The sequence below is a fragment of the Oncorhynchus tshawytscha genome, linkage group LG19 (genome assembly GCF_018296145.1).
Source record: "Oncorhynchus tshawytscha isolate Ot180627B linkage group LG19, Otsh_v2.0, whole genome shotgun sequence".
NCBI classification, from domain to species: domain Eukaryota; kingdom Metazoa; phylum Chordata; class Actinopteri; order Salmoniformes; family Salmonidae; genus Oncorhynchus; species Oncorhynchus tshawytscha.
In genome coordinates, this window is record NC_056447.1 from 40,372,605 (window position 1) to 40,399,466 (window position 26,862).

Here is a 26,862-nt window from a genome sequence, read left to right on the forward strand (position 1 = left end):
CTAAGAGCGCCCACAGACATCAGTAAATGGAAATGCTATTTAACATTAAACAGTCGTACACTATCCAGATCAGATGGAACCAACATCAAAGACCTATTTTCTCTACTGCACTCCACTATAACTGCTTAATTCCATTGACAGGTCAGGATAGCTTCCCTATCCAGAACCTCAGCTTTCCCGAAAATCGTACCCTTCCTTTCCAGGCAGTTGCTGGCTATAATTCGAACCAGTTTCGATGCCCATGTGTCTCAACAAATGAATCATGAAAAGAATAAGCCCACTGTTTCTCTTTCCGGCTGATGACCACTATATTCTGTCAATTGTAAATGAATGCCTCCTGATTGATGTGTAGAATAACAAGGGGAACACACACCTATCGCAGGAGTGAGTGAGAAAGTCACAAGTGAAGTCATTGTAGGGTCCATGCCAACAGTTGCTTGGTACCAGATGGCAACGCCTACTGTATCTGTTTGTCAGCAGAGTGTGTGTGTATATATATGTGTGTGGTGAGTGAGTGAGTGAGTGAGTGAGTGAGTGAGTGAGTGAGTGAGTGAGTGAGTGAGTGAGTGAGTGAGTGAGTGAGTGAGTGAGTGAGTGAGTGGGAGAGAGAGAGAGAATAAAGCATAAGCTAATACATTGCTCATTATCCTGTTATATTACGCTAATCTGGCTACTACTGAGCTCTGTTTTGCCTGCTGACAGAGGGGCTCAACGGATGTAGGCTGGCATACTCCGGTAGCAGAAAAGGGCCGTGATTTCAGTTAACCTCTCTTGGGAGAAAAAAATACGCTTAGCTACGTGTGGCAGGAAGTTGTTGGAATTCAGATAGGAGAGAGGGTAGCTTTGTGCAGTATGCTGAATGGCGAATGGGTAGATGATGCAACTTAGAAAGAAGGGTGCTAGGTACAAACCGCACAAATCTATGTCTGTGAAATAGAAGCCGAGTACTTTCTTCTATCAGTCAACATATTGCTTAAAAAATTGGTGTTATGGATTAACATCCTCTACCTTATCATGGATGGACCGTTACCTATCCAATAGAACACAGAGGGTTTTCTTTAATGGAAGCTTCTCTAATGCAAACACAAGTGTGGTGTACCGCAGGGAAGCCGGCTTGGACAAATATTGTTTTCTATGTTTACTAATAACCTTCCACTGACCTTGAATAAAGGCTGTGTGTCCATGTACATAACTCAACAGTATACACGTTGGCTGCAACAGTAAAATAAATAACTGACACCCTTAACATAGAGCTCCAGTCAGTTTTAGAATGGGTAGCCAGCAATAGGCTGGTGCTAAATTTCTCAAAAACTAAAAGCATAATTTTTGGGACAAATCGCTCGCTAAACCCTAAACCTCATCTGGATCTATTATTGAATAATGTGGCTACTGAGCAAGTTGAGGAGACTAAACTGCTGGTTGTCGACCTAGACAGCAAGCTATCATGGTCAAAACATATAGACTCAATGGTTACTAAAATGGGAAGAGGTCTGTCAATGATAAGGCGTTTCTCTGCTTTCTTGATATCTCAGTCAACCAGACAGGTCCTACAGGCCTTAGTTTTGTCACACCTGGACTACTGTCCAGTTGTGTGATCAGGTACAGCAAAGAAGGACATAGACAAATTGCAGTTGGTCCAAAACAGAGCAGCACGTATGTACACAGAGGGCGAATGTCAATGACATGCATGTCAATCACTGCTGTCTCAAAGTTGAGGAGAGATTGACTACATCACTATTGGTCTTTGTATGAGGTGTTGATGTGTTGAAGGTACCGAACTGTCTGTTCAAGCAGTTGGCACACAGTACGGACACTCATCGTATGAGAAAAGACATGCAAACAGATGTCTCTTCACAGTCCCCAGGTCCAGAACAGAGGCTGGGAAACACACAGTATTAAATAGAGCCATTACTAAATGGAACTCTCTGCCACTCCTGGTAGCTCAAGCTAGCAACAAAACCAGATTTAAAAAACACATAGTAGAACACCTTACAGCACGACTGTCACGCCCTGACCTTAGAGATCCTGTTTATGTCTCTATTTTTGTTTGGTCAGGGTGTGAGTTGGGGTGGGTATTCTATATTCTATTATTTGTATTTCTATTTTTTGGCCGGGTATGGTTCTCAATCAGGGACAGCTGTCTATCGTTGTCTCTGATTGAGAACCATACTTAGGGAGCCCTTTTCCACCTGTCTTTGTGGGAAGTTGACTTTGTTTATGGTGCATAGCCTTTAGCTTCACGGTTTGTTTTGTAGTGTTTTTTGTTTTGTTCGGCGTCTTTTCAAAATAAAATAATATGTACGCTCATCACGCTGCACCTTGGTCCTCTTCTTTTAACGGCCGTGACAGAACCTCCCACCACAAACGGACCAAGCAGCGTGGTAAGTAGGAGAAGCGTGTTCAGGAGGACTGGACATGGCAGGACATCCTGAATGGCAAAGGATCCTGGACATGGGAGGAGATCCTGGCGGGAAAGGATCGCCTGCTGTGGGAGCAGCTGGAAGCAGAGAGGAAGTTGGAGGCAGCGAGAAAGAGGGCCCAGATTTACACAGGGTAACGGCTGGCATTAAAGACCTGGAAGCCACTCCACCCAAAAGATATTTTGGGGAGGAACATGGGGAGTGTGGCAGAGTCAGAATTCAGACCTGAGCCAACTCCCCGTGCTTACTGTGGCGAGCATGTGACTGGTCAAGCACCGTGCTATGGGGTGATGCGCACGGTGTCTCGAGTGAGCATTCACAGGACGGTGTGCTCTGTGCCAGCGTACCGCATTTGCCGGGTGGAAGTGGGCATCCAGCCAGAACGGGTTGTGCCAGCTCTGTGCTCGAGACCGCCAGTGCATCTCCACGGCCCTGTGTATCCAGTGCCTCTGCCAAGAACTAAGTCTCCTGTATGTCTCCCCAGCCTGGTGAGTCCTGTGCCTGCTCCCAGAGCCAGGCCTCCTGTGTGTCTCTCTACTCCAGTGATCCATGGCAAGAAGCCTCCAGTGATGATCCATGGCAAGAAGCCTCCAGTGATGGTCCATGGTCCGAAGCCTCCAGTGATGATCCATGGCACGAAGCCTCCATTGATGATCCATGGCAAGAAGCCTCCAGTGATGATCCATGGCAAGAAGCCTCCAGTGATGATCCATGTCAAGAAGCCTCCAGTGATGATCCATGGCAAGAAGCCTCCAGTGATGATCCATGGCACGATTCCTCCAGTGGTGATCCATGGCACAATTCCTCCAGTGGTGATCCATTGCATGAAGCCTCCTGTGAGGATTCATGGCACGAAGCCTCCAACGATGGTCTAGAGTCCGGAGCCTCCAGTCCGGAGCCTCCAGCGACGGACTCCAGTCCGGGGTCCGCAGCGAGGGTGCCCAGTCCGGGGTCCGCAGCGAGGGTGCCCAGTCCGGGGTCGGCGACGAGGGTCCCCAGTCCAGGGTTGGCGACAATGGTCCCTGCACCAGAGGTGCCACCAAAGTGGGGTGAGCCAGTGGTGGAGCGGGGTCTACGTCCCGCACCTGAGCCGCCACCGCGGATAGATGCCCACCCAGACCCTCCCCTATAGGTTTAGGTTTTGCGGCCGGAGTCCGCACCTTTGGAGGGGGGTACTGTCACGCCCTGACCTTAGAGATGCTGTTTATGTCTCTATTTTGGTTTAGTCAGGATGTGAGTATTCTATATTCTATTATTTGTATTTCTGTTTTGGCCGGGTAGGGTTCTCAATCAGGGACAGCTGTCTATCTGTCTATCGTGACTTTGTTTATGGCGCATAGCCTTTAGCTTCACGGTTTGTTTTGTAGTGTATGTTGTTTTGTTCGGCGTCTTTTCTAAATAAAATAATATGTACGCTCAACACGCTGCACCATGGTCCTCTTCTTTTAACGGCCGTGACAACGATGGAGACTATGAAGAGAGACAAAGAAATGTTTATGCATTATGTATTGTATGATGTATGTGATACGTGGATGGGGTAGAACTGTGATATGTGGTTGTCTCGCCTGGTTACTTTAAGATGAATGCACTAGCTGTGGGTCGCTCTGAATGAGAACGTCTGCTGAATGGCTAAATTGTAATGTAAATGTAGTGCAAAAAATATAAGCGCAACATGCAACAATTTCTAAGATTTTACTGGGTTACAGTTCATATACGGAAATCAGTCGATTTAAATAAATAAATTAGGCCCTAAGCTATGGATTTCACATGACTGAGCAGGGGTGCAGTCATGGTTGGGCAGGGAGGGCATGAGCCCACCCACTGGGGAGCCAGGCTCAGCCAATAAGAATGACTTTTTCCCCACAAAAGGGCTTTATTACAGACAGAAATACTCCTCAGGAATGTTAACAAATTTGCTCACAAAATTTGAGAGAAATAAGCTTTGTGTGCGTAACCCGGACAGCTGATGAAACTGTGGGTTTGCACAACCAAAGAATTCCTGCACAAACCGTCTCAGGTAAGCTCATCCACGTACTCGTCGTCCTGGGTCACCAGGGTCTTGACCTGACTGCAGTTCGGCGTCATAACCGACTTCAGTGGGCAAATGCTCACCATCGATGGCTAATGGCATGCTGGAGAAGTGTGCTATTCACAGATGAATCCCAGTTTCAACTGTACCGGGCAGAAGGCAGACAGCGTGTATGGCGTTGTGTGGGTGAGTGGTTTGCGATGTCAACATTGTGAATAGAGTGCCCCATGGTGGTGGTGGGGTTATGGTATGGGCAGGCATTAGCTATGTAAAACAAACACAATTGCATTTTATCGATGGCAATTTGAATGCCCAGAGATACCGTGACGAGATCGTGGGGCCCATTGTTGTGCCATTCATCCGCTGCCTTCTCCTCATGTTTCAGCATGATAATGCATGGCCCCATGTTGCAAGGATCTGTACACAATTCCTGGAAGCTGAAAATGTCCCAGTTCTTCCATGGCCTGCATACTCACCAGACATGTCACCCATTGAGCATGTTAGGGAGGCTTTGGATCGACGTGTATGACAGCGTGTTCCAGTTCCCGCAAATATCCAGCAACTTCGCTCAGCCATTTAAGAGGAGTGGGACAACATTCCACAGGTTACAATCAACAGCCTGATCAACTCTATGCGACGGGATGTTTCACGCTGCATGAGGTAAATAGTGATCACACCAGATACTGACTGGTTTTCTGATCCACACCCCTACCTTTTTTAAAGGTATCTGTGACCCACACATCTGTATTTCCAGTCATTTGAAACCCATAGATTAGGTCCTAATGAATTGATTTCAGTTGACTGATTTCCTTATTTGAACTGTAACTCAGTAAAATCTTTGAAATTGTTGCATGTTGCGTTTATATTTTTGTTCGGTGTCGATAGAAGAAAGTGCATTGGGTGTGGGATATCTATGCTATGGCATATTCACCTCAAATCCCTGCAGACTGAGACAACTGTAAAGCATGTGTGAAAAAGTTACAAATAGAACTATACACAAACTCTATGATCAACTCCTTGTTAAGATCAGAGCATCTTATCAAAATAACTTATCAAGCAAACTACAAATTAGATTACGTATCAGACATAAAAAATGTATAGCCTTGAAGCCAGACCAAAGAAGTACTGTGTAAGTTAGTTCACTGAGCTCAGTTCTCTCTCTGCGGGGTGCTGGAATGAACTCGCTCACAATTCCCTCTGTTCAAACAGAGTAGACAAAGCCAGCCAAACAGGGGAAGACAGGAGCAGGTAAAGAGCGACAGAGAGAGAGAAAGAGTGGGAGAGAAAAAAAGAAAAAGAGCAAGTTCTGAGAGGGGGAGGATTATATTTTCATCCTCTTTTCAATATTTGTTCACTCAAAGCCCATAGATGTCATGCTATACTGTAGGCATGCACCTACCTGTTTGCATACACAAGGTATGTAAGGAGCAATCAATGATTGTACACCAACTGGTTTTGTCTAGATCATTCTGAAAATAATAATAGTTGATTGCGAGCATTGAGCTTTGCACAAGATGTCAGTGAGCATGACATTGTGAGAAGCATTACATTTTCACCTTATCCACCACCTACTACTGCAACATGGTGATGCACTGAAGCCATTTTGTCACCGAATGAATCAGAATTCTCAACACATATCAGTTCTTGCATATAATAAGGAATTAGAATGTAATAGGATCTATATTAGTTCTCACATGGAGAGGTGAGATGCACTGCTCACATTATTCAAACCACCGACAGAAATATCATCCTGCTGTACTCTCTATACTTGTATTCCCACTCCCTCCTGTGAGAGAGCAATGTTCTGGGACTAAAATGCACATTTGGAATATTTTGGAAATATCTATAGGGCATTGTACATTTTATGTGGAGGTGCTCTAAATTCTACCAGACCAGTTAATAAGTTCACCTGTTAAATGGGAGGGAAAACTCCTCCAATCAGAACAACATGCAGAGGTAACTGAAAGATAACAGCAGTCAATAGATAGCTCTGAGCAGCATCAGTTAAAAAGAGGCTAATCGTTGTAACTCATTGTATTTTGCTATTGTCATTCCTTGTTACGTTGCTCTTTTGTTAGACAAGAGATGATAGGACATTTTCGGTAGCAGTCGTTTGCTGATGAAAAGGTATATAGATCAGCAGAAAGCTGAAGAGGAAATTGAAGCAATTTCAATGCATCACTTTTAACAGAGACTCTTATGGGGAGAACAGTGATAGCTGATAGCTGACACAATGAGACTGCCCGTCCTCTGCTAAGCACGATGTTCAGACAGAAATAAAGAGACAGATCGAGACAAGACACTGCATAACATCTGATCTGAGGAGCAATGACACTTAAAGGAATACGTCTAAGACTTGAGCCAAAGGGCTGGTCACCATTCAAACACAATCTGTCCCCTCCAATCTGTTCCATAGCCAAACATTTGTCAAGGGCCTCAAGTGTGTGTGTTTGTGTGTGTATGTGCTTGTGCATGTGTGCTTGCATGCGTGTGTGTGTGTTTTTTTGCATGCGTGTGTGCGTTGTTTACAGTATCTGGGATTCATGGTGTTTGTGCAGGCTTTGGTATGCAATTTCTCAGCTCCATGCATGATGTGCAAGGGCTGTGGAGAGTGGATGGGATGTACTGTAGCATGGGCTTCACTGGAGCTGCTGAGCAGTGTGTCTGGTGAGTGGTTGCCCTCTGCCGTGAATAATGCAATGAGTGGTGTGGGTGGCAGAGGAAGTAGGTATTGCCTGATGATAAACACAGCTTTCACTCAGTCAAATTGCACTCAGCAGCACAACAATATATAGGCTACATGCAAAGAAATAGAATAGATAAGTACCGGTACCTAAATAAAATTAGACGGCAAGCTCTATGGCATCCCTTACTTAGCCCAACAACAGTACCTTGTATTTACATTGAACAAAAATATTAACTCAACGTGTAAAGTGGTGGTCCCATGATTCATGAGCTGAAATAAAAAATCCCAGATATGTTCCAAACCCACACATTTCTCTCAAATATTGTGCACAAATTTGTCAACATCTCTGTTAGTGAGCATTTCTCCTTTGTTAAGATAATCCATACATGTGGCATATCAAGAAGCTGATTAAACAGCATGATCATTGCACAGGTGCACCTTGTGCTGGGGACATTAAAAGGACACTAAAATGTGCCGTTTTGTCAACACAACACAATGCCACATATGTCTCAAGTTTTGAGAGAGCATGCAATTGGAATGCTGACTGCAGGAATGTCCACCAGAGCTGTTGCCAGAGAATTGAATGTTCATTTTTCTACCAATATTCTTTTAGAGAAATTGGCAGTATGTCCAACTGGCCTCACAACCGCAGACCACGTGTAACCTCGCCAGTCCAGGACCTTCACAGTCGGCTTCTTCACCTGTGGGATTGTCTGAGACCAGCCACCCGGACAGCTAATGAAACTGTGGGATTGGACAACCAAAGAATTTCTGCACAAAGTGTCAGAAACCTTCTCAGGGAAGCTCATCTGCGTGCTTGTCATCATCTTCAGGGTCTTGACCTGACTGCAGTCGGCTTAGTCACCGACTTCAGTTAACAAATGCTTACCTTTGATGGCCACTGTCACGCTGGAGAAGTGTGCTCTTCATGGATAAATCCCGGTTTCAGGCATAAACTAAGGGCAACGAACACAATTGCATTTTATCGCTGGCAATTTGAAAATATTTACAAATATGTTTTCTGCTAATACAGGAATATTAAAGAACCACTGCACTACTTTTGTGATTAAAAAAAAAATGTATTAATATTTTTGCAAATATATTTAATAAAAAAATATAGATATTAAAATTTTCAGGGGGTGCTCTTCCCGCGGCTTTGGAGCAGCATAAATTCACTGACTAGACACGTATTCCTATATCATCTCACTGAATATAGGAATAGGTGGACAAGCAAGCAGAATGGACTGATGTCACACGCGCACGGTGAGGTGGTGGTGCCATGTCTTCCAAGCATCAAGACTTGCTTCCTGCCTTATCATCGCATTCAACCAGAGTAAAGTTGAACTTTATATAATAAGCTGCTTTGCAATTCGACAAAGTGGCAATTAGATCAAGCAAAGCGTGAGCTCTTCTACGTTTTGGAGCTGCCTGCGCTGAAATGGGATCCTTAGAGGACAAGTTACTGCGCTATTAATAGGCTCAGTTAAATAGGCAATGGTTGCAATAGTTTCGTGGAAAATGAGCTGACATGAACATCTATGAGGCCTGATCAAGACATCACAGCAATAGGGACGTTGGATTCTATTTTTAGAAACCAATTTTGTTCATAAATGTGATGGGAACATTTCTGCTAGTGTGCGTCGCACCTGCTCTGGAGTAGCGTACACCGCTGGAGAATATGGAATGCCGTTTAATTGATTCCTTTTGCCCAAAGGTTGCAAAGTGAAGAGTGGTTGCCTTATGCTCTTCTAGAAAGCAACATGTGAGAGAGGTAACTTTTGCACTCTGGATTACAGAACACGTTTATCTGCTAAAACGGGTTGCTATTCTTGTGGGACTTTATGTACTATTTTCATCTTTGAATTGTAAGAGCCATTTTGTAAAATGTCATGATGTGGAACATTTTTTGACTAACAGAACTCCGACTAAATCCTTAAATATATACAATTTCATCCTATTTTTATCCATATCGAGACTATCTCTGTGGCTCTTATGGGAATGAAACACTCCTCCCGCTGTATGCTCCTCAGGAGAAAAATGGCGGAGTCCGAGAGCACTGAGGTAGGTGTGCAAGTTACGATAAATGAATGTAGGCTACACTAAATATATGAGTGATGAATAGGCTAGTGCAATGAGCTGTCAGGTTTGATTATCATTTCGAGGATGCAAAACCCATCCAGAGTAGGCTGGTACCTCTGAGATGTATTTTCTAGTACTCATCGGGTCCACTCTTGTGCACCAAATGCCCAGTGGCATGCTCCACTCATGCCATATAATTTTAATCAAAGCATAAAATAGTGACTTCAAATTGTTATCTGAGCATAAATTGAGTCTTGTGACACCCTGTTTCATGGTAGCCTAGCTATCATAATGATAGCCTAGTCGTGTGTCTGCCACCAACTATTTGTTTGTCTCTTATTCTGAGAAATGTCGCACTCCGTCACAGGTAAAGATTCAGAGCGATGTGATTTAGGGCGCGAAGATTTGAGCTCGTGCGTCTTTCCTTGTCCCTTAGCTGCATTGCTGGACCATGCGCCGAAGTGTCGACTAAAAACGAGTGTTATAACCAACATATGTTTTTTGTTTGTTGTTAGATTGTTAGGGGAGTGTTTAAACAGATTTGAGCAGGAATCTGAATGGACAAAATCCCGTTCAGACGAGTGAGAGGTCCCTTAGTTTAATCAGTAATGTGTGTTTATCACCAGTACCTAGCTGAGTGTGTTTGGAAAATGCATATATTTCTATTAAATGTTGGAAAATGCATATATTTCTATTAAATGTTGGATAGGGTATTGGGAAGTCCATAACTCATATTTGTATGCATGGCATAAAATAATCTGCTCAGCATAATATGACAGCCTAGAAATCAGTTTCACTTTAGAAGTATGAGCAGGGTCTGTAAAAAAACTTTAAAGTACTACGTTTTTTGTGGTATTTGTACTTAACTATTTATATTTTTGACTACTTTTACTTCACTACATTCCTAAATAAAATGTGCTTTTTACTCCATACATTTTCCCTGACACCCAGAAGTACTCCTTACATTTTTAATGCTTAGCAGGACAGAAATGGTCAAATTCACTCACTAATCAAGAGAACATCCCTGGTCATCCCGGATTACTGCCTGTGATCTGACAGACTCACAAAATGCAAAATGCTTCTTTTGTAAATTATTTCTGAGTGTTGGAGTGTGGCCCTAGCTATCTCTGAATTAAAAAGATTAGCTTAATATAAGGAACTTTAGAGCATTTATACTTTTGATACTTAAGAATATTTTATCAATTACATTTACTTTTTTCAAACCAAATACTTTTAGACTTTTACTCGAGTAGTATTTTACTGGGTGACTTTTACTTGAGTCATTTTCTATTAAGGAATCTTTACTTTTACTCAAGTATGACAATTAGGTACTTTTCCACTACTGGGGCAGGGTTTAGGGATATTTAGGGATATCAAGAGTTAACAAAGGGTTGAACATTTTCTGGACATTTTCCATGGAAGTTAAGCCCGGGAATTTAGGGAATTTTGCTTAAATTCATCAAAAAAGTTAGCTTATAATAGTGAACCTTTTTTTGTGGGATACACATAAGACAATTCTAGGTCTTGTGGCATATTTTGGTTAAACTATCCCCAATTCAATTGAATTGCAACCCTCTGCATGCACAGTGCATTCTTCCATCACATGTGCAGTGCACTCTTCCATCACATGTACAGCTGATTCTCAAGATCTTGCACACTAATGAGATGCTATTGAGCCCACACTACTACACTGTCTGAGCCAAGGACTACATGCTTTCTGGTAAGTTTTGATTACAATACTGGATGGGGTGAATATATTTTATGTGACATGCATGATTTTTTTGGTTAACTAGTAAGTAGTAGCCTACAGCAAAGTGTGTTTAAATCATTTCTAACTTGTTAGGAAGTTCTGCTAGTTAGTTTTTTGCTACCATGTGGGTTTTAGCTTGCTTGAGCCTGCTAACTGAGGAGTGTTAATTCACCTGTTTCCATACATGTTTCATTTTAAAACATGTATTTTACAAAGGAGTTGTTTAATCTGACTGCTCAACTATTTATCTGAACATGGAATTGTATTTATTTTTTTACTATTTTTTTTCTCATCTTTATCGGAAAATGCCATGGGCACGACCTGATGTGTGGAGACATTTCACTGCAACTAATGTAGATGGAAAAGCATTGTACATTTGCAAATACTGTGCCAAATCATTTGTGAAGAATGCAACGAAGATGCAGAATAATTTGGCCAAGTGCATGAAGTTCCCTCAGCGCTCACAACAAGCAACCTCTGACAAAAGTCCCTCTACTTCTACTCGAGCTGAAAATGATAATCAGACACCTTATTGATAGCAACAGCTCATGGTCCTCCTGGAATCAGAAGTTTTTTTGACTCAATCGTGGAACGTAGTCAGAGAAATGCTGATGAATGTCTCATGCTCAAGCTGTGTATGCTTGTTCACCTCTGATGCTCACAGGCAATGTGTATTGGAAGAGATTTCTGAATGTTCTTCGCCGAGCATACACCCCTCCAACCAGACATGCTTTATCTACTAATGCTGGATGCGAAGTTCAGCAGAGTTCAAGTGAAGGTCAACAAATCATAGAGAAAGCAGACTGTATTGCAATCATCTCTGATGTGTGGTCGAATGTTCATGGCCAAGGAATAATTAACTACACATCTCCACCCCTCAACCAGTATTCTACAAGAGCACAGACACAAGGGACAACAGACACGCTGGTCTCTACATTGCAGATGAGCTGAAGGAAGTCATCAATGACCTTGGACCACAGAAGGTATTTGCACTGGTGACAGACAATGTTGCGAACATGAAGGATGCTTGGTCTACCCTCACATCACACCCATATGACTGTGCTGCTCATGCATTGAATCTGCTCCTCAAGGACATCATGGCACTGAAAACAATGGATACACTCTACGAGAGCCAAGGAATGGTTAGGTATGTGAAGGGTCATCAAGTTACAGCAGCTATCTACCTCACCAAGCAAAGAGAGAAGAATAAGAGCATCACATTGAAGCTGTCCAACACTCGTTGGGGTGGTGTTATCATGTTTGACAGTCTCCTGGAGGGGAAGGAGTCTCTCCAAGAAATGACCGTATCACAGTCTGCCGATATGGACTGCCCCATCAAGAGGATCCTCCTGGATGATGTATTTTAGGAAAGAGTGGTAAGCAGTCTGAAACTCCTGAAACCTATAGCAGTAGCCATTGCATGGATTGAGGGAGACAATGCCATCCTGTCTGATGTTCAGACTCTGCTTGCAGATGTAAGAGAAGAAATCCGTACTGCCCTGCCCACTTCACTGTTGCTCCAAGCAGAGGAAACTGCAGTTCTGAAATACATAAAAAAGCCTGAAGACTTCTGCCTGAAGCCCATTCATGCCGCAGCGTACATGTTGGACCCCAAGTATAATGGCAAGAGCATCCTGTGTGGTGCAGAGATCAACAAGGCCTGTGGTGTCATCACTACTGTGTCTCGCCACCTTGGCCTGGATGAGGGCAAGGTTCTTGGCAGTCTGGCGAAGTACACTTCCAAGCAACATATCTCATCAGCCACCTGGTGGAAGGAACTTTGTGGATCTGAGGCTCTTTCCCCTGTAGCCTCCATCCTCCAAATCCCACCAACATCAGCTGCCTCAGAGCGCAACTGGTCCTTGTTTGGGGACACACACATCAAGGCACGCAACAGGGTGACCAATACAAGGGTTGAAAAATTGGTGGCCATCCGAGCAAATTTGAGGCTTTTTGAGCCTGACAACAAGCCATCCTCAATAAGGTTGGAAAGTGACAGTGAAGAATAGGCCTCAGAGTCTGATGTTCAAGAGGTGGACATTGAGGAGGTCCAGGGAGAAGACATGGGAGCCTGAGAGGAAGACAACGAAAGTTTTAGTTTCTAGACTATGATTTTACTGATGTATGTAGAAAATGTTTTTGGGAGAGGCGATGGATCATTGGGGATCATTCAATATTCTTTCTTTTGTTCAGTGAAATCATCCCATGTGAAGACTCATTTAAATCAAATTCAATTCGTAAGTAACATTTAATTTTTTTTATTTCTCCTGGAAGGATTTAATCATTTGCAATTGTCTACTTATGATAAGGTCAAAGGTTTATGTTTCTGTCTCCATATAATATGGTAAATATATCCAATGCGAAAAACATCTACATTTAAATGGTATTAATCTTAATTTGCATATATTTTCGTTAATTCCCATATGTTCCCGTTAATTCCCATATATTCCTGTTGATATCCACTGAAAGTTTCCCCAAAATGTTCAACCGTAGGGATGTCCCAAGAATCCCAGATAGCATTGGGTGCTGCTGCTTCCAATTATTCAAAAACTACTTCTCTCTGCTGACATGTTGGCACATACACTTACAGTGCCTTGCGAAAGTATTCGGCCCCCTTGAACTTTGCGACGTTTTGCCAACATTCAGGCTTCAAACATAAAGATATAAAACTGTATTTTTTTGTGAAGAATCAACAACAAGTGGGACACAATCATGAAGTGGAACGACATTTATTGGATATTTCAAACTCTTTTAACAAATCAAAAATGCACGCCCAATTTTTCAGTTTTTGATTTGTTAAAAAAGTTTGAAATATCCAATAAATGTCGTTCCACTTCATGATTGTGTCCCACTTGTTGTTGATTCTTCACAAAAAAATACAGTTTTATATCTTTATGTTTGAAGCCTGAAATGTGGCAAAAGGTCCCAAAGTTCAAGGGGGCCGAATACTTTCGCAAGGCACTGTACATATAAGAGTCAGACTGGCACTCTGTTTTTCAAAAGGTCTTCTGTAAATGATTCATCCACAAAGTTCTTTCAGACGCGGATAATACAGGGGAAAAACATTGTCAAACCCCTCATCCTGTCGATTGTCATTACTAAGGTAGAGTGTAGTAAGCGGACTAAGACCATTATCTGAGGGCAATGGAGCCCTCCCCTGAAGTAATGGAATGAGCCTAGTTGGATGTGAAGTGTTTGAGTGCCGTGGTGGCAGGAGCCCAGATCCACAGTGGTTTTTTTGACTTCTGAAAGTGATAGACTCCCCTGACCAGGGCCAGAATACAGAACGGGCACACAGGGCACGCGACCCGGGTCCGACAACCCCACAGATAGCATGTGATAGCAAAATGTGTACAATTGCAGTAAATGGGCTTTAACACTTTAAAATGATCTATGCTTCATGGCAAAATAGGAGGAAATTATCTTTAAAACTGTAACATTTTCCCTCAGCCTCATGGCAAAATGTAAACAATAGCATGAGATAAAACAGCACATTTTTCTCCTACCCATGGCAGAAAGTGTAGAATTGCAGGAATTTAGCTTTAAAACTGCAATATTTGCTCTCAGTCTCATGGCAGAATGTGTAGAATAGCATTATAAAACTGCAAATTCTTCCCACAAAATGTGTTAGAGGCTAGTGCCCCGGGGCCCCAAATGCGGTAGACTAGCCCTGAGAGCAATGATGCCTTCATGCACGAATTGCTCTTAGGGAACCATGGTCAATATCAGTCATTAATTTATGGGGAGTTTGTCATGTATATTCTGATGAAGAGCAGCATAATCTGCCATGCACCTATTTCTGTTTCAGCTTGTTTTTCATTTGTACTGTACAGAATTCTGATTTATTTGTCTACTGTGGTTGTTCTCCAGACACCAAGGACTGAAGAGGTCACTTGAGGGTTAAGGGGCTGTGGTTTACACTAGCCAAAATAATGCTCCTCCCAAATAACAAGACCACATGTTGATGTCCAAATCTGACTGGTCAGTGAACAGAGGTTGACGGGGACACATCCTGTACAGTGTCTTAACCTTAAAAAACATCAGATTGCACGTTCCCCTTTCACACAAAGGACCCATCATTCCGCTCTTGCATTCTGAGTGTCTGTGCTTAGTGGAATTACTTTTTTCTCTGTCATTCTATACACCCTGGAACATTCTCTTCAGGCATCTGATGTTGAGCACAGCAACTTAACAGATTTAGGGAAGGATCTCAGCATTTATTTAATTAATGTCTCCAATTAACATTCATTCAGAGAGTCTGAGGTCCATTGCAGGACAATACAACTCACTGAACTTTAGCAGATAGAAAGTAGTGGAGTTTTATTCTGTTTTTGTGGATGTTCCTGAGTAAAATATTCCCTGCTGTTTTGGGATGCGCTGTCATATTTCACATGAAGTGAATTGCACTCATTGTGTGTCATTTCCCGATGGAACATCAGTAAATAGATAATACCAGTGGATCTCAGCTTGGCAATTCACTGGCAGTGGCTAAAGGCTGCTGTTTTCTTTACATGCTTGACATGGCAATTGTACTATTTTCTGCTTGAGAGTAAAAGTTGAGGAATAAAAAATTGTGGTGAAAAAAAGATTACTGCAGTACCCATATAGATGACCGCTCAGTCCCCTGCTGCTAGACCATCCCCATTACGAAAGAAAACAAGGACAAAGATAAAGCTGCACAGTCAGATTGGCTGCTGAAAGCACAAGACAGAGGAGAAGCACTTATTGTTTTTAACAAGACCAGATCAATATCACTGACATCCATGAGAGTGAAGTCTAAATCTTAAGATGTATGTGCATTGAGGAATAGAACAAATGGATTGAGTTGAATGCTCACATTAGATTTTTTTCCCCCTCTGTCCTCTGATAATATGTCCAGAAGGGATCATTTTGGATCATTTTTCTCCTGCTGAGCTATGGGCTGATCAGACAGGCTTTTCTCTGCTCTCCCAGCATTCATTGCAGGTGACTATCAGAGTTTTACAGGCACACCTGTGTAGAATTATTTATCTTCTGCTTTCCTCAGACAGACAGATATACAGACAGAAATGTAACATTTACATTTTAGTCATTTAGCAGACGCTCTCACCCAGATGACTTACAGTAAGTAGTGAGAGCATACATTTCCATACTTTTTCGTACAGACCTCTGGCCAATACTGTTATCGTTGTCTAGGAGAATAGGCTCTGTGAACTCACCTCTGGGGCACCATGGGAAATCTAATGGCAGCTGAGAGATGAAAATATCAAAGAATATAAATGTCTGCATGATTTAAGCTTCCCGCAGATTGTGAGGTGAATGCAAACAGTGTTATGTTCTCCAGAGTCAATGCATTGGGTTTTTGAGTTTTATCATCATTCAGTATGCCCTTCACCCACGGTTTCTCTATGGAAGACTTGACTTATCTGCCCCCGCCCCATGAAGACTTTATTGTGTATTACCATTCTTTACAACCCTTAGCAGCAGCCACAGCCAATCCGCATCATCCAGTCTCAGCGCGTGCAGCCAACCTCGCTGCCCAAGCCTGTGCCCTCCATCCACCATGTCCCACAGCCGCCCCATACGCCCCACGCTGCCTCCCTGCCCAGCTGCCCTGGCCGGGGGAAGATGGCCAAGTTCCTCAACCCTGAGGAGATGACATCCAGGGACTACTACTTTGACTCCTATGCCCACTTTGGCATCCATGAGGTAGGGCTGCCCTGTGGCTGTATGTAATGTATCAAGCATCTCAAAGTGGTAGTGCTGATCTATGATCAGCAAAAGATTAGACGGGGGGGGGGGTTGCTTGAGTTTAGATGAGCCTTCCTACTCTATATTATGATGATTATTATTCCTACTTTGCGATACCATGTAAATACAGGCCCACTTCTTACCTACTGTGTCTTTACATGACTATGTAAAGTTTGTGTCACAATAGACTGGCCCACTTTAGAACATATCACAGTAGTGCATCTCATCCCCAGAGATGTGTTTCAGGGAGTGAGGGAGGAAGATGTCAGAAGGGTGCAGAGCCTCTTTCAAGTTAGACCTGTGAGATGAGGTTTATTCTGTGACATTTTTAGAATGTAAGTCAGATGGGTTTGAATCATTTCTTCTCTGTAAATGTTTCTGTCAGAGAGAATGGCTGAAATTACTTAAGAAGTATATGCAGTAACACATTGTTTTTCACTGTGTACCAGTGTGTCTGAAATGGAAGGGTAGGATTACTGCAGATTAATATCTACATAGCCTGTGCAATTATGATTTTTATCCATACTACACGAATCTAGATTTGGACATCTCCCACACTGACATCAATCATTTTTCACTGAGCAGGAGATGCTGAAGGACGAAGTGAGGACGCTGACCTACAGAAACTCCATGTACCACAACAAGCACGCTTTTAAAGACAAGATCGTCCTTGATGTGGGCAGTGGGACTGGTATCTTGTCCATGTTTGCAGCCAAGGCGGGAGCCAAGCACGTGTATGGGGTAAGAAAAGCTTTCTCCCTCCATGCGCCCTGTCCGGTCTCAAACTAGAATGTTATCAGTCAAAACCATTGCGACCAACAGCATCAGGAAATGCTGTGAAACCTAGCCTGACAATCTGCTCGCTCTCCCCAGACTGTCTTTGTGTGTGTGTGTGTGTGTGTGTGTGTGTGTGTGTGTGTGTGAATTTGGACAAATGTTCTGCCAATACCGAGGCTGTGCAACACTAACTTCTCACTGCCTGCAAGTTGCAACTATATCGTTCCATCCGTCATTCTATTTTCCTGTTCTATTGGTTTTGATTTCCCATCTATATTCTTCTGCAACCTATATGCAGTTTCCCGTCTTTGGTTTTATTATGCTCTCACTGTGAGCTCTGGGGCCATGCCGTTATCAGATCCATCACTTAGACTCCACCAGAGAGACAAACCCCAGAGAACAGATCTGGGCTCGAGGCCAACTCTGAACTCTTCCATACAGAACATCACCCTGTCAGAGAGATGGTCTTTCACAGAGAAAAGGAACATCTAATGTTATTATAAAAAACAGATCAAAGACCTTTCATACAGAACATCAAACCTGACATCCCAGTATCAAAATGGAGGATCATATCTAAGCAGTGGTAGACTCTAAATCACACAATTGGAGTAAAATCCTGTATCACCATTGCTGAACTGATAAGCCACAGTCTAGGAGTTTAATTAACAGGAAAAGCACACCCAACTATAGCAGTGATGACAGCTCTGCTACTGTAAGTCCTTCACACTAAATAGTTTAACAGTCCTTATGCAGATGTTTGCCTGCCTTAAAGGCTACCTAGTAGAAGTTATTCCTAAGAGGTAGCTGTGTGACTATCTCCAGGTAGGAGGAGCTGTGTGACTATCTCCAGGTAGGAGGAGCTGTGTGACTATCTCCAGGTAGGAGGAGCTGTGTGACTATCTCCAGGTAGGAGGAGCTGTGTGACTATCTCCAGGTAGGCGGAGCTGTGTGACTATCTCCAGGTAGGAGGAGCTGTGTGACTATCTCCAGGTAGGAGGAGCTGTGTGACTATCTCCAGGTAGGAGGAGCTGTGTGACTATCTCCAGGTAGGAGGAGCTGTGTGACTATCTCCAGGTAGGATGAGCTGTGTGACTAACTCCAGGTAGAAGGAGCTGTGTGACTATCTCCAGGTAGGAGGAGCTGTGTGACTGCCTGTGGGTGATAGGTAGTGATGCCTCCTGGCCCCAGTGAGAGCTGAGAGATGTGAGGGGCATATAGATCTCTGTGGGAGAGAGTGCCCACTCAGGAATGGCACTGAAAGTAGATATATGTCCCCGTCTTGGGCAAGTGGAGAAATCAGTGCACACACACACAGGCTACACAAATCAATGGCATACTCTCCTCCACATGCCGTTATACAGCAGGTCAGGCCTTGGGGAACAGATGTGGTGGCAGGCTGGCAGATGACCATGGGCACTGGGGTGTAGAGGGCCAGGCATTCCCCAGGTGACAGACCCAGGACAGCGAGGCACGGAGCGGGCAGGCCTCAGCTGGGTCCCTCTACCCTGGCTTTACAAAGGGCCCAAGCATTAGCCAGCTCCACCCTGTTGCCCTGTCCTCTCTGTTTTCCAGAGTTCATTACAGATTGAGATCACATGGGTGGTGTAGAGCATGATTCCCCTTGTACACCTCAGACATACACTTCCATAGTAGGCTATGGAGCGTACATGGAGGAAAAATCGATACCTTCAGAATCCTGACACTTTTAAAGTTCAATATTGATCAGTATGACTGTGTCCCGGGGCCTGCTTTATTAATGTGAAGGCTTTCAATGGAAGTCTCCACAGTTGATGGATGAGTGCTTTCATTGTAGAAAAACGTGTATAGGGAGCTGTTGGGCTCTCCTGGTGGGGTTCCAGACTATGGGCCTCAGCCCCCTACAGTGTGGCCATGGTGAAAGCCAGACAGGGAGGCAGAGTACCACCGACAGGGGGAGAGATGCTTTTTTATACAGGCAGAGAGCAAAGTGTGAAAATATGACATTTTATTGAGATGCCTAACTCGCTGTGCTCTGTGTGTGTGAAAGGGAGAGAGAGAGACAATAGCGAGATAGAGAAGGCGAGAGGTTCTTCAGGTCCTGCTGAACTTGGGTTCCCGAGTGGCGCAGCAGTCAAAGGCACTGCATCTCAGTGCTAGATGTGTCACTACAGACACACTGGTTCGAATTCAGGCTGTATCACAACCGGCTGTGATTGGGAGTCCTATAGGGCAGTGCACAATTGGCCCAGTGTCGTCCAGGTTTGGCCGGTGTAGGCCATCATTGTAAATAAGAATTTGTTCTTAATAACTGACTTGCCTGGTTAAAAAAATTGTACATTACCTGAAGAACACAGCTCTGACAGCTGAGCACCGGAAAGGACAGACTGTTATATTATTTGTTTCTACAACTCTACTGAAGAAGACTTCAAATCAAATTTGATTTGTCATGCTTTGTAAACAACAGGTGTAGACTACCAGTGAAATGCTTGCTTATGGATCCTTTTCCAACAATGCAGAGTTAAAGGTAAAGATACAAAATTAAATTGTAATAGTGACACAAGGAATAATGAATACAGTGAATAACGAATAATAATGAGTAAAAATAACATGGCTATATACAGGAAGTATTTGTAATGTCGATGTGCAATGGTACTAGGTAATTGAGGTAATGATGTATACTCAACAAAACTAAATGCAACATGCAACAATTTCAAAGATTTTACTGAGTTACAGTTCATTTGTAAGGAAATGAATTAGGCCCTAATCTATGGATTTCACATGACTGGGAATACAGATATGCATCTGTTGGTCACATACAGTGCGTTCTTGTCCTAGTCCTCTTCAATGGCTGTGCGAAGTTGCTGGATATTGGCTGTAACTGGAACACGTTGCCAAACACATTGATCCAGAGCATCCCAAACATGATCAATGGGTGACATGTCTGGAAATTATGCACCGGGACATTTTCAGCTTCCAGGAATTGTGTACCAATCCTTGTGACATGGGGCCGTCCATTATCATGCTGAAACATGAGGTGATGGCGGCAGATGAATGGCACGACAAGCCTCCAGGATCTTGTCACGGTATCTCTGTGCGTTCAAATTGCCATTGAGTTCGTTGTCCGTAGCTTATGCTTGTCCATTCCATAACCCCACCGCCACCATGTGGCACTCTGCTTACAATGTTGACATCAGCAAACCACTCAACAACATGCCAACAGGCAGGTTATGGTAGAGAAATGAACATTACATTTTCTGACACTAGCTCTGGTAGTTATTTCTGCAGTCAGCATGCCAATTGCACGCTCCCTCAACTTGAAACATCTGTTGCATTGTGTTGTGTGACAAAACTGCATATTTTAGAGTGGACTTTTGTCCTCAGCACAAGGTGCACCTGTGTAATGATCATGCTGTTTAATCAGCTTCTTGACATACCACACCTGTCAGGTGGATGGATTATCTTGGCAAAGGAGAATTGCTCACTAACAGGGATGTAAACAAATTTGTGCACAAAATGTGAGAGAAATAAGCTTTTTGTGCTGATGGAACATTTCTGGGATCTTTTATTTCAGCTCATGAAACATGGGACCAACACTTTACATGTTGTTCAGTGTACATATAGGTATGCGTAAAGTGTCTAGGCAACAGGATAGATAATAGACAGTAGCAGCAACGTGTCAAAGGGTTAGTGTGTGTAACTGAGTCAGGTTTGTAGGCCTCCTTGCTTGCACACGCTTTTTCAGTTCTGCCCACAACATTTCTATAGGATTGAGGTCAGGGCTTTGTGATGGCCACTCCAATACCTTGACTTTGTTGTCCTTAAGCCATTTTGCCACAACATTGGAAGTATGCTTGGGGTCATTGACCATTTGGAAGACCCATTTGTGACCAAGCTTTAACTTCCTGACTGATGTTTTGAGATGTTGCTTCAATATATCCACATAATTTTCCATCCTCATGATGCCATCTATTTTATGAAGTGCACCAGTCCCTTCTGCAGCAAAACACTCCACAACATGATTTTTCCACCCTGTGCTTCTCGGTTGAAATGGTGTTCTTTGGCTTGCAAGCCTCCCCCTTTTTCCTCCAAACATAACGATGGTCATTATAGCCAAACAGTTCTACTTTTGTTTCATCAGACCAGAGGACGTTTCTCCGAATAGTACGATCTTTGTCCCCATGTGCAGTTGCAAACCGTAGTCTGGCTTTTTTATGGCAGTTTTGGAGCAGTGGCTTCTCCCTTGCTGAGCGGCCTTTCAGGTTATGTCGATATAGGACTCGTTTTGCTGTGGATATAGATCCTTTTGTACCTGTTTCCTCTAGTATCATCACAAGGTCTTTTGCTGCTGTTCTGGGATTGATTGGCACTTTTCGCACCAGTATGTTCATCTCTAGGAGACAGAATGTGTCTCCTTCCTTAGTGGTATGACGGCTGCGTGGTCCCATGGTGTTTATACTTGCGTACTATTGTTTGTACAGATGAAAGTAGTACCTTCAGGCGTTTGGAAATCGCTCCCAAGGATGAGCCAGACTTGTGGAGGTCTACCATTTTTTTCTGAGGTGTTGGCTGATTTCTTTTCATTTTCCCATGATGTCAAGCAAAGAGGCACTGAGTTTGAAGGTAGGCCTTGTGATACAGTGAATTATAAGTGAAATAATCTGTCAGTAAACAATTGTTGGAAAAATGACTTGTGTCATGCACAAAGTAGATGTCCTAACCAACTTGCCAAAACTATAGTTTGTTAACAAGAAATTTGTGGAGTGGTTGAAAAACAAGTTTTAATGACTCCAACCTATGTGTTCTTCCGACTTCAATTGTACATCTCGCTGTTTTTGCTATCTATCATCAAGACCGGACTGCAGACTGGTAAGACGAAGAGAGGAGGGGTGTGTCTATTTAACAACAGCTGGTGTGCGATCAATAATATGAAGGAAGTCTCAAGTTTTTGCTGACCTTTGTTAGAATACCCCGTTATAAGCTGAAGACCATACTTTTTACCAAGGGACTTTTCATCCATAGTTTTCGTAGCTGTCTATTTACCATCACAAACAAGTTTCTTCAAGTCCTGGACTTCCAGTGCCAACTACTTTCTCAGAACTCATCTGTTGGACGGAATAGAGAGCACCATATTCCACCATTGTTGATTTGATTTGTCATCCACACATCTGATGCACAATAGTGCCATTCTTAAGTATTTTTCAGTTCATTAGTTTTCCTTGGTGATCAGTGATATCGGTGTCAGAATGTTTGAAGTGATGTTTTGTTTTGTTTTTTTTTCCCCCAGATTGAATGTTCCAGTATATCGGAATACTCTGAGAAAATCATCAAGTCTAACCACCTGGACAGTGGTAAGAGCTGAAGGTCTTTCTTATTCACTGTGCCTATTTACTTTTCTCCTCAGAGATGCAGTACAACAAAGATGTGACTGTGACTGTCATTGTCTAAAAGGGGAGGATTCACCAAGATCGTGGGAAGTTGTCCATCTGTGTGTGAGAGGAAATATGGCTAATTTAAAACATAATGCGAAAGTAACTATATTCTCACTTCTCTGTAGAAAACAAGTGAGTTTACTTCTTGGGGATCAATTTCACAATTTGTACAGTGATATTTAATAGGGGATTAACCACATATTCATGCAAAATGTTTACTCAGCTAACAGCCAAGTTGAGATTTAAGCTCTAACAAAATAATAGCATAGACAAAAAGTAGCATCAGCAAAATCAATCTTTCCAAAGCCCTGCCTGTTAAATATGGATGGAGTAATTGTGTGGACCAGCTCATTTGCAACTTCCAGTGTGTTTAGGGAAGCTTTTGGAAAGCCAATGACAGAGTGGTAACTGGTACCAAGCCTGGGAGCGTTCATTTTCATGCTGACAAAGACTTCTGTTCTCTGAGAAACTGTATTCAATAACTCCAGGTAGGAGAAGAAACGTGATTGTCGCCAACTCATCTCAGCCGGAGTGAGATTCCACTTATTTTCTTTAGCCTCCAGGTGAGCTGATTTATATGAGAACATTATGGACTGGCTGTGTGGCTCTGTATAGGGATAGCCACCACTTAGAAAACATACAGTGCATTCGGAAAGTATTCAGACCCCTTGCATTTTCCACATTTTATTATGTTACAGCCTTATTCTAAAATGGATTAAATTAAAGATTGTCCTCGTCAGTCTACACACAACAACCCATAATGACAAAGCTAAAAGTTATTTTTTATAAAAATAACAGAAACCTTATTTACAAAAGTATTCAGACCTTTTGCAATGAGACTCGAAATTGAGCTCCGTTGCATCCTGTTTCCATTGATCATCCTTGAGATGTTTCTACAACTTGATTGGAGTCCACCTGTGGTAAATTCAATTGATTGAACATGATTTGGAAAGGTACACACCCGTCTGTCTATATAAGGTCCCACAGTTGATGGTGCATGTCAGAGCAAAAACCAAGCCTTGAGGTCGAAGGAATTGTCCGTAGAGCTCTGAGACAGGATTTTGTTGAGGCACATATCTGGGGAAGGGAACAAAAAATGTATGCAACAAGAACACAGTGGCCTCCATCATTCTTAAATGGAAGAAGTTTGGAACCACCAAGCCTCTTCCTAAAGCTGGCCGCCTGGCCAAACTGAGCAATTGGGGGAGAAGGGCCTTGGTCAGGGAGGTGAACACTCTTACAGAGCTCCAGAGTTCCTCTGTGGAGATAGGAGAACTTTCCTGAAGGACAACCATCTCTGCAGCTCTCGACCACTCAGGCCTTTATTGTTGAGTGGCCAGATGTAAGCCACTCCTCAGTAAAGGCACAGCACACTTGGGATTTGCCAAAAGGCACCTAAAGGACTCTCAGACCATGAGAAACAAGATTCTCTGGTCTGATGAAACCAAGATTGAACTCTTTGGCCTGAATGCCAAGTGAGATGTCTGGAGGAAACCTGGCATCATCCCTACAGTGAAGCATGGTGGTGGCAGTTTTTCAGCGGCAGGGACTAGTCAGGATTGAGGGAACCGTGACGTGAACGGAGCAATGAAAACCTGTCAGGACCTCAGACTGGGGCAAAGAATCACCTTCCAACAGGACAACAACTCTAAGCAAACAGCCACAAGAACGGGGTGGCAGGGTAGCCTAGTGGTTGAAGCGTTGGACTAGTAACCGGAAGGTTGCAAGTTCAAATCCACGAGCTGACAAGGTAAAAAATCTGTTGTTCTGACCCTGAACAGGCAGTTAACCCACTGTTCCTAGGCCGTCATTGAAAATAAGAATTTGTTCTTAACTGCCTTGCCTAGTTAAATAAAGGTAAAATAAAAGAACGTAGGAGTGGCTTTGGGACGGTCTCTGAATGTCCTTGAATGGCCCAGCAAGAGCCTGGACTTGAACCTGATCAAACATCTCTGGAGAGACCTGAAAATAGCTGTGCAGCGACGCTCCCCATCCAACCTGACAGAGCTTGAGAGGATCTGCAAAGAAGAATGGGAGAAACTCCCCAAATACAGGTCTGCCAAGCTTGTAGCGTCATACCCAAGAAGACTCAAAGCTGTAATCGCTGCCAAAGATGCTTCAACAAGGTACGGAGTTAAGGGTCTGATTACTTATGTAAATGCCATATTTCAGTTTTTTATATTCATATATTAAAAACCTATTTTATAATTATAAAAAACCTGTTTCTGCTTTGCCATTATGGGCTATAGTTTGAAACCTCCCCCGATTTAATCCATATTAGAATAAGGCTGTAACGTAACAAAATGTGAGGGTTCTGAATACTTTCCGAATGCACTCTATGTGTAGACAAAGCGCATACTGACTGGAAAAGGACTTTAAATTTGTTCAACTTTAATCTCAAGAAGAGATGTTTTTGTGGCTACAACAGTACTTTGAGCCCACTATTCAGTCATCATTAAAGTGTAAATCTGATTTGATCTGAATGTCAGAAACAACATGTTGTGTAAAGTGAATAGAAATGCCGGCTGTGTGCTTTAGCCAAGGTCACCTAATTTTCCATGATGCACTCTATTCCTTGAAAAAGAAAGGAGAGCCACACACTCTTGGAGCTCAGATGCAATAATTTAATATTATTGCAAGCTGTCTTCAATCATCTGTCGAATGTTGGTTATTAAATTATTGCATCTGAGCTCCTAGAGTGTGCGGTTCTCCTTTACATTTTTAAGAGTTCTACACTGCTAGCCAGCACCTCGCCTAAATAGGTGTGCTTTTCTTTCGCCTCCAAATTACACTGTACTCCTTGTCATTATTGCGTTACCCAAAAGCACTTCAGCCTAGCTTGAACAGAAGGGGAATCAGTCGCTCAAGTGAGGAACTTGATTATCCAAAAACGTTTTCCTTAGCCTAGGACACTTCAACAGGTGACTCTCCCAGAAAAAACTAAAGGATCTTTGTTTTTATTCATGGGACCAAACAGACAGGCTTGCGTTTCAGCATAAGACGCCTTCAGCAGAGCCTGAAACTCATTGGTTTGATCAGAGCTAACATATTTGTCTTTGTGTCATTTGTAAGCGCACTTACTCTACAGATGATCTCAGGTAAACGTGAAGATATGGAGATTTTGTTGTTTGTCAACTGGTGTGATACATTTGGAGCAACACGGGTTTGTCTCTGTGTAAGGGGGAGTCACACAAGGCACAGGGCCTTTTGCAGGGGGTGGATTTAGTGATTTGTCAAACAAATCAGTTCAAAAAGTAGGTTACCTTTGAACATTTATCCAAAATAACAGTGCACTGTGCACCTCCGCCAACTTTCCTTCAATTCACAAGTGGCTTAAACATCTCACTGGAGAAAGCATCCGAGCGAGCGAAACGGCCCCCTCTGTCTTAGCCTGTGTATCTGTTGTCTGGCCCAAAAAATAGTATGACATGCAATAATATTTTGGTCCAGACAGCATCAGATACATGGGCTACAGAAACATGTCCTCTGCCTTGAAGACGATGGCAGTATTTTACTAAAGAAATGTGTAAGCTCGAGTCACTGTGCAGCTCGCTGCTGGTTCTCTCTTTGTAGTCCGTAATAGCCGGTGTAGTAGGATTCATCCTAGTCCTGTATTGACACTTTGCCTGTTTGATGGTTCGTCTGAGGGCATAGCGGGATTTCTTATAAGCGTCCGGATTAGTGTCCTGCTCCTTGATAGCGGCAGCTCTAGCCTTTAGCTCGGTGCGGATGTTGCCCGTAATCAATGGCTTCTGTTTGGGATATGTAAGTACAGTCACTGTGGGGACAACGTCGTCGATGCACTTATTGATGAAGCCGGTGACTGAGGTGGTGTATTCCTCAATGCCATTGGATGAATCCCAGAACGCATTCCAGTCTGTGCTAGCAAAACAGTCCTGTAGCTTAGCATTTGATTCATCGGACCACTTCCGTATTGAGCAAGTCACTGGTACTTCCTGCTTTAGTTTTTGTTTATAAGCAGG

The 26,862-nt window shown here is 43.1% G+C and overlaps 1 protein-coding gene across 3 annotated transcripts in view; it reads left to right on the plus strand.

The window, feature by feature from the left end:
* Positions 1-8,365: 8,365 nt before the first annotated feature.
* The window catches only part of LOC112218756 (protein arginine N-methyltransferase 8-B), a 38,104-nt gene continuing 19,607 nt past the window's right edge, over positions 8,366-26,862 (plus strand). The window contains exons 1-4 of one of the 3 annotated variants that reach the window (XM_024379868.2): positions 8,366-9,196; positions 16,425-16,652; positions 17,280-17,435; positions 22,735-22,798. In XM_024379868.2, the coding sequence (XP_024235636.1) occupies positions 9,128-9,196; positions 16,425-16,652; positions 17,280-17,435; positions 22,735-22,798 (517 nt within the window). In that variant the 5' untranslated portion in view covers positions 8,366-9,127. The remainder of the gene's footprint in view (positions 9,197-16,424; positions 16,653-17,279; positions 17,436-22,734; positions 22,799-26,862) is intronic. The other 2 variants (XM_024379869.2, XM_024379870.2) reach the window with 2 other exon arrangements.